Consider the following 7405-nt stretch of genomic DNA (forward strand, 5'->3'; position numbering starts at 1 on the left):
GAGGGGGGGGGAGGGGGGAAGGAGAGGGAGAGGGGGGGGGGGGGGGGGGGGGGGGGGGGGGGGGGGGGGTGACTTGTGAATGGGCTATGTTTCTGAGCACAGCAGCATTCTTGAAAAAGTTAATCTGGTCTCATAGTGACCAATAAAAGACCGGAAGACGACCATGTCAATCAAGTCGGTGACTGTAGGCCACCACAGGTCTGAGGCGGAGTCTCAGACAGTTAGACAGTCTTCTGTCCTGTGTACTAAGTATCTTAAATCCAATTTTTGCAGTACAGATGCAGTACTGCAGAGTGAGCAGTATGTGCAGGTCCTGGTACTTCTTGTCATGGCAGTATACAGGACCTGCAGTGTGCTATTTATACAGCTATTCTTTCATAATTCTGGAAGCTTCTGTCAGCACCGTGTCCCCCCTCCCTCCCCATACCCCCGTGACTTCTCTTTTTTAACTGGGTCCCATCAGAACCTAGCTGCTGTCACCGCTGCGGACACACACATGCTTACAGTACACACACACGGCATTGGTTGTAGGAACTGTAGTGTGTGCGTGTGTGCGTGCGTGTTCTTATGTGATAGCAACATAGAACAAGTGGGGATGCGTTGTCACGGCAACCCTGTGGGCTGCCCACCCAGCAGTCAGTGAGTCTGTGGTCATTACACTGTGAGGGAGGAAGGAAAAAAAACACGCTGCAGAGTGAGGCGGTATGTGATTGGTCACACCCCCTTGTCTTTGTGTGGCGCAGGGGATTGTGGGTAGCCCCTTGACTGAATGTTCATTTGTGTGTGAGAACAGAGAAGGACGACGCCTGTGCATGAGTGAGCGTATGTTTGTGCGTGTGTGTGTGAGACCGAGACTGAGAGAGAGAGAGAGTAGGAGAGTAGGAGAGAGAAAGGGGGAGGGAGAGAGGAGAAACGAAATGTGTTAGAGAAAGACCTGAGCCGACGGCAAAGTATTTTAAATGGGACTGTTTTTCTCCTAAAAGAGTGTTGAACTACCATCCGAGGTACGTGTCTGCCTGCCTGTCTGTCTGCCTGTCTGTCAGTGTCTCTTTGATTAGCCTGTAGCAGCGGGGGCTAGTTAGCATTAGCAGTTGAGCGTCACAGCTGCACAGAGAGACAAGAGTGAGAAAGAATCAGAAACGGATTCAGTAATACACAGAGTACGTTCTGTGATATTCGGAGTATGTGCTCCGATACACACAGTGTGTTGACTGATATACGGAGGACAGAGATGCTGCTGCAGAGAGATAAGGAAGCCTTAGAGCACTAGAAATAAAATGAAGACATAGACTGGGTGAGTGAGGGAGGAGGGAGGGGAGCGTGACAAAAGGAGGGGGTGTGGTTTAAGTCTGTGGACAAAGGAGGCTGGCTGATTGTTTACTACCGGGGGGGAGAGAGGGAGGGGAAAAGAGGAGGACCAGCCGTTAAAGCGCCATTATCCCTCTCTCTGTCTCCTTTCTCCTTCCCTTCTCTGGACTACCTCTCCTTCAGCACCACTGACTGTGTGTTAGTCAATGTAGAGCCGCGAGCTGCTGCTGCTGCTGCTGCTGACGACTGTCGCTGACTGTCCCAGACAAGTGTTTGTGCTGATGCACAGTCTTAGAAGGTCCAGGTCTGGGGACATGTTAGTCTGCACCCACAGACCAAAGTTAGTGGTCCACTGTTGGACTGCTGTCAGTGTGTTGGGGACATGACCTGAGAAACAGAAAGTATACAGAAGTTAAATCACTAGCTGTCCTCAAGGATGGGGTTAGCTGTCTTCCAGCTAATGACCTGTAAAAAGTCTTCTAAGGAGACACTCCACAGTCTTTGCCTGATGATCTTGTAGTATTGAACTTTCACTCCAGTGGGTTTTTTGGGTTTTAACCCTAAAATGATCACATGAGTTCATTTTTTATTCTGTCTGTCAACATGTTCACCATTGAAATCAATTCACATCATAACCTTTATTATCAGAATAACCAGGTATTTGAGACACGGTGATGTCACCACGGTGATGCGGTGATGTCACATCAGAATAACCAGGTATTTGAGACACGGTGATGTCACCACGGTGATGTCACCCCGGTGATGTCACCACGGTGAACTATGTTCACAGAACATGATTGGATTGAAACTCCAACCTGTATTCATTGATTTCTGTCTCCCCTCAGGTGATGTGTCACCCATCAGTATGTCCCCCATCAGCCAGTCGCAGTTCATCCCTTTGGGAGAGGTACTGCTATTGGCTATCTCTGCTATGAACTCCGCCCACAAGCCTGTCACTCAGGAGGCTCTTACTGAACACCTGCAGACATGTTTTCCAGGTAACACCACCACCTTCACCTCTTGAACTATTTTAATATATGTATAAAGCTATAGCTATATTTCCAGTGGTCATCTGTCCAAGCTGGCATCAGAGCCTTAAATATTTGTTCTGTTTGAATTGTTTTTAATTGGTTAACACCCGAGGTTTAACTAACACTAGTTGTCACTTAGACACACAGATTGAACCTTATCACCCCCCCCCCCAGGTTCCCTTTGAAAAATGAAGGTGAGATTTACTAGTTAGTCTTAAATGACAGAAGAATTGAAGTCAAAGTCAGTTTTATTGTCAATTTCTTCACATGTACTAAACATACAAAGGAATCGAAATGTCTTTTCTCGCTGTCCCATGTGTAGATAAAGTGCAAAACTAAACACTAATGTACAGTGCAGTCAAGTGTGATCAGGTATTTGCAGCAAAAAGTAATAATAATAATAATAATTGAATGTGATGGTTTCAAGTTTTTTTTGGCTACACAAAGGATTTAGTCGTGTTTTTTATTCTGTTTAAGGCTACGGTGTGTGTGTGTGTGTGTGTGGGGGGGGGGTGTCAGTGTATCTCCATGCTGTTGCATCATTCAGGCTAGACTGGAACCTAGTGTAAGTGGCAGTAATAGGTCCAGAGTGACAGACTGCTGACGACGGTGGAGTGGCTCGGAGAAAGACGGCTGTGTGGAGAAGAGAGAAATAATTTGATGTTTGAGAATAAAAAGTAGAAAATAAAAATGTGTTCTTTTCTCTCACCACGGGATCATAAACAGTTGTGTTTACAACAACAACAAGAGTGAATACAGTGATGTACTTTTTACTTGCTGTTAATAAAACAAGACTTTTCCACTTGATCATTTGTTGAACTGCTTTAGTTTTCATCAGTAGCTGATCATGTGATCAGCTCGAGTTGCTTATGCTAAGACCCTGGTTCTATTATCAATTCCTTTTCAGTTTAAGGTCAAACTGACTCCATTCAAATATTTTTTGAATTTTCTACTTGAAAACAAACAGTGTATCTAAACAAGAAACCAAATATCTTAACTGTTGATCTCTCACTCTTTTAGGTGTTCCCACACCAACGGAGGAGGTTCTCCACCACACACTTAGCATGCTGGTGCGTGAGCGGAAGATCTACCCGACATCAGACGGATATTTTATTGTAACTCCCCAGACTTACTTCATCACCCCAAGCCTAATCAGAACCAGCTCCAAGTGGTATCACCTAGAAGATAGATCTGTTGAGCGGCAGCAGCAGCAGCAGCAGCAGCAGCAGCAGCAGCAGCAGCAGCAGCAGCAGCAGCAGCAGCAGCAGCAGCAGCAGCAGCAGCAGCAGCAGCAGCAGCAGCAGCAGCAGCAGCAGCAGCAGCAGCAGCAGCAGCAGCAGCAGCAGCAGCAGCAGCAGCAGCAGCAGCAGCAGCAGCAGCAGCAGCAGCAGCAGCAGCAGCAGCAGCAGCAGCAGCAGCAGCAGCAGCAGCAGCAGCAGCAGCAGCAGCAGCAGCAGCAGCAGCAGCAGCAGCAGCAGCAGCAGCAGCAGCAGCAGCAGCAGCAGCAGCAGCAGCAGCAGCAGCAGCAGCAGCAGCAGCAGCAGCAGCAGCAGCAGCAGCAGCAGCAGCAGCAGCAGCAGCAGCAGCAGCAGCAGCAGCAGCAGCAGCAGCAGCAGCAGCAGCAGCAGCAGCAGCAGCAGCAGCAGCAGCAGCAGCAGCAACTTCAGAACCCGCAGCAGCATCAGCAGACCCAGTGCACGTCTCCTCTTTCTGGCACCATCACCCCATCCACCTCTGGAGGAGTGCGAGAGAGAACACACCAGAAGTTCGGCCAAAACCACAGTGGGGGAGATTCCTACCATACCACCCCTTATCGTGGGGAAGACCCACCCAGTCACCACACCACCTTACAGCGCCGATCGCCTAAAGACCACAGGGAGGCGTTCTCATCCCCCCGTTCCCCACAGACACCTCCACAACAAACGGGAGGTTCCACAGAGAAGAGCCGAAACTCCCTTGGCTTTGCCTTCAAGACGGATACTCTAACCAAGCACCGAGGAGGGGGAGGCAGCGGTGGAGGGGGAGTGGGATCTGCAGAGTCAGAGAAACAAACCAGCGTAGGAAGTGGTACCGGCAGCCGAAAGTTTGGTTTGAAGCTTTTTCGTTTAAGCTTTAAGAGAGACAAGGCAAAACAATTGGCCACTTTTTCTGCACAGTTTCCCCCTGAGGAGTGGCCCCTCCATGATGAAGAGGCCCCCAGCCAGCTGCCACGTCAAGTCGAGATGGAGATCATCCGTAGGATCAATCCCGACCTTACTGTGGAGAACCTTGCACGACACACGGCAGTTATGAAGCGTCTCGAAGAAGAACGTGCTCAGAGAAACAAAGCCTCATCGGCCAATCAGAGCTCCAGGAGCAGGAGAAGTGGAGGTAGACATAGAAAGCAGTCCCAGGCCAGATTTAACCGCTCTCATAGCAAGACGAGGGTTTCCCATGGCGAACCCAGTGATGGCTCTCACCTGGAGCTAGCGGATCGGGACTATCGGGCCTACTCTTCCTCACTGGCTCGCTCACCAAGAGAACACGCCTTAGCCATGGAGCGTCAGCGAGCACGGCTTCACCTGGCGCACAGCAACCCTAACATCCTTGACTCCTCCCATCTCCCTGTTACACCTGAGTGGGACGTGTCTGGAGAGCTCGCCAAGCGACGCACTGAGATGCCTTTCCCTGAGCCCAGCCACGGCCCATCAGCTCACCACTCCAAAGTTCACCGCTCGCATTCCCATACGCAGGAGAGAAAGTCCAGAAATGAACGGAGCGACAAGGCCAAGGAACGTTCCAGGTCCATGGACAATTCCAAAGGACCCCTGGGAGCAGGCCTGGCCGGACCACCGGACTACTATGACGACAGGAGTCGGTATTATACGGACGACGGCTCCCTGCGAGCTAACCAGAGTTCTTCTCACTACGTTCATGCCACGCCGCCTTTGGCCAAGCTTCCTGCAGACTCTCTAGGATTGGATGGAGGCAGGAGCTTAGAGAAGACTAGAAGTAGGGACAGTCTGCCGGCATACTCACCAAAACCACTGCCTGCTGCTGCGCCTCCGGACGATTACTTCCAGTGTTCTGGTTCTTCTGAGGCTGTTCTCACCGCATCGAACACACTTGGAACTGTTGGCAAAAATAGTCACGATGGACTGAAAGTAGGCAATACTGAGAGGCAAACAGACAGACAAACTCCTCACCCTCAAGAACTAAAGGACGACCTGAAGTTGGGGCCAATAGGAGGTAGCCTGCCTCCCATACCTCTTATTGTCCCTGACCCTCCTCTTCCTAATGGACGGACTCCTCACAGCGTCCCCTCTGTTCAGGACAAATGTAAGGAGATTTTCAGTAAAGACACACTCTTCAAACCTCCCCCCAGCCTCCCGCTGCCAGGCTACAGCTCACTAAGAAAGCCTCCAGCACTCACCCAAACTATTCTCTCCATGTCCTGTGATGCACTTGATTCCCAGGAGGCCTTTGATTCTCCTAAACCTCTAGTGGCAACACCTTCTGCCCCCCAACAGGGGAGTGAACCCACTACTAGTGCTGCTGAGGTGTCCTTTGACTACTACAATGTTTCAGACGACGATGAACTTGAGGAAGTTGGGGGGAAAAGTCGAGGGGAAGGGGAGAAAAGTAGAGGAGGTATGGTCGGGCTGCGAGAGGGAGCAGGGACCATGCAGTGGTTGTTGGAGAGAGAGAAGGAGCGGGATCTGCAGAGGAGGTTTGAAAGAACCCTCACCTTTCCTGGTGCTAAAGACAACCTTCCAGATTCAAATCAAAACCAGCAGTCGGCCCATTCTGCTAGACTGGACAGTATGGACTCCAGCTCCGTGACAGTGGACAGTGGATTCAATTCACCACGGTGAGAACATGTCACAGCTTTCTAAGTAGAGAACAGAATCAGAACCCTGCTGTAGAACCTGCTTGTTGGTGTTAATTCTAAAAAGAACATCAGAAATGATCAGAATCATGATCAGAAGTGTTCGTGTAAGTCTGCAGGTTATGTTAGCACGTTAAGCATGTTCAATAAAGCTAAGGTCAGGAATATTCCTTTAGTCCTTCACTACAGGCACCAGAAAATGTATTTTGAAAGAACTTGAACTGAATTGAGAACTGTTTTATTGACTGAAGAACACCTGACTTGCGTGCGTGCGTGCGTGTGTGAGAGAGGTCTTTTTTAGTTTTTTTTTTTCTGATGATTTTAAAAAGGTTCCAGGACGTGGACATGGTCAAAGATGTCTGACCTGTGTCACTGAGTTTTACTACTTTGTCTTTCTTTTATACCAGTTGGTTGTAGGACACTCAGGACACCACAGAGGGCAGTAGAAGAAGAGTCTCTTTTCAAGCCACTCTGTTCTTCTTTGTTTTTCTTATGTTTGGTCATCGTGTGTGTCTGCCCCCTACAGGACCAGGGAGAGTCTAGCTTCTAACACCTCTTCAATAGTGGAGAGTAATCGTCGGCAAAACCTGGCATTGAGTCCCGGACACCTCGGCATCACCAGCGGCAGTGGCCCCCCCTTCTCCTTCCACACCATCACAGAAGCTGCTGGTTCTCAGCCAGAGAAGCTGCAGAAGCCCAGCGCCTGCCTCGCATCCATCACCAGCGTCTAGAGGCTGAACTGGGGTTCGGAGCGGGGGCCATGAGCAACTGGGGGTGGGAGGGCATATTCAATAGGAAGACACCACACGGACTGAACAGACACAGTTGTGACTGGTTCACTGCCCCTTCCCTCTATGAAAGCCACACACACACAGGCCACTGGGCAGATTCTCCACCGTGTCGTTGTACAGGTCAACAGTGCTGTTGGATTACTTCACTTACATACACTGTGTGTGTGTGTGTGTGTGCACGTGTGTGTGTGTGTGTGTGTGAGATAGAGAGAAGACTGTAAACTCAGGTTATGTTGTTTCCACTCCAGGTCCAGCTGCTTCACATCAGTTCATTTTTAGTGACATAGTTGTGTTTACTTCTGTTACTGACGGCAACACACGCACACACACACACGCACGCACGCTGTTGTTTAACTGTCAGCCCTCTTCACTGTCAGACATACTGAGTTTTAAAGCCAGAATTGATC

General features: G+C 49.8%; 1 protein-coding gene across 2 annotated transcripts in view; it reads left to right on the plus strand.

Moving 5' to 3' along the window:
* The window catches only part of LOC103391431 (storkhead-box protein 2-like), a 12001-nt gene extending 4602 nt beyond the window's left edge, over positions 1–7399 (plus strand). The window contains exons 2-5 of one of the 2 annotated variants that reach the window (XM_025063192.1): positions 2154–2306; positions 3360–3622; positions 4031–6189; positions 6734–7399. In XM_025063192.1, coding sequence (XP_024918960.1) covers positions 2154–2306; positions 3360–3622; positions 4031–6189; positions 6734–6938 — 2780 coding nt within the window. In that variant the 3' untranslated portion in view covers positions 6939–7399. Of the gene's footprint in view, positions 1–2153; positions 2307–3359; positions 3623–3978; positions 6190–6733 lie in introns of both variants that reach the window. The other variant, XM_025063191.1, reaches the window with a different exon arrangement.
* The last annotated feature ends 6 nt before the right edge of the window (positions 7400–7405 follow it).

The sequence above is a fragment of the Cynoglossus semilaevis genome, chromosome 15 (assembly GCF_000523025.1).
Source record: "Cynoglossus semilaevis isolate Cse_v1.0 chromosome 15, Cse_v1.0, whole genome shotgun sequence".
Taxonomy (NCBI): Eukaryota; Metazoa; Chordata; class Actinopteri; order Pleuronectiformes; family Cynoglossidae; genus Cynoglossus; species Cynoglossus semilaevis.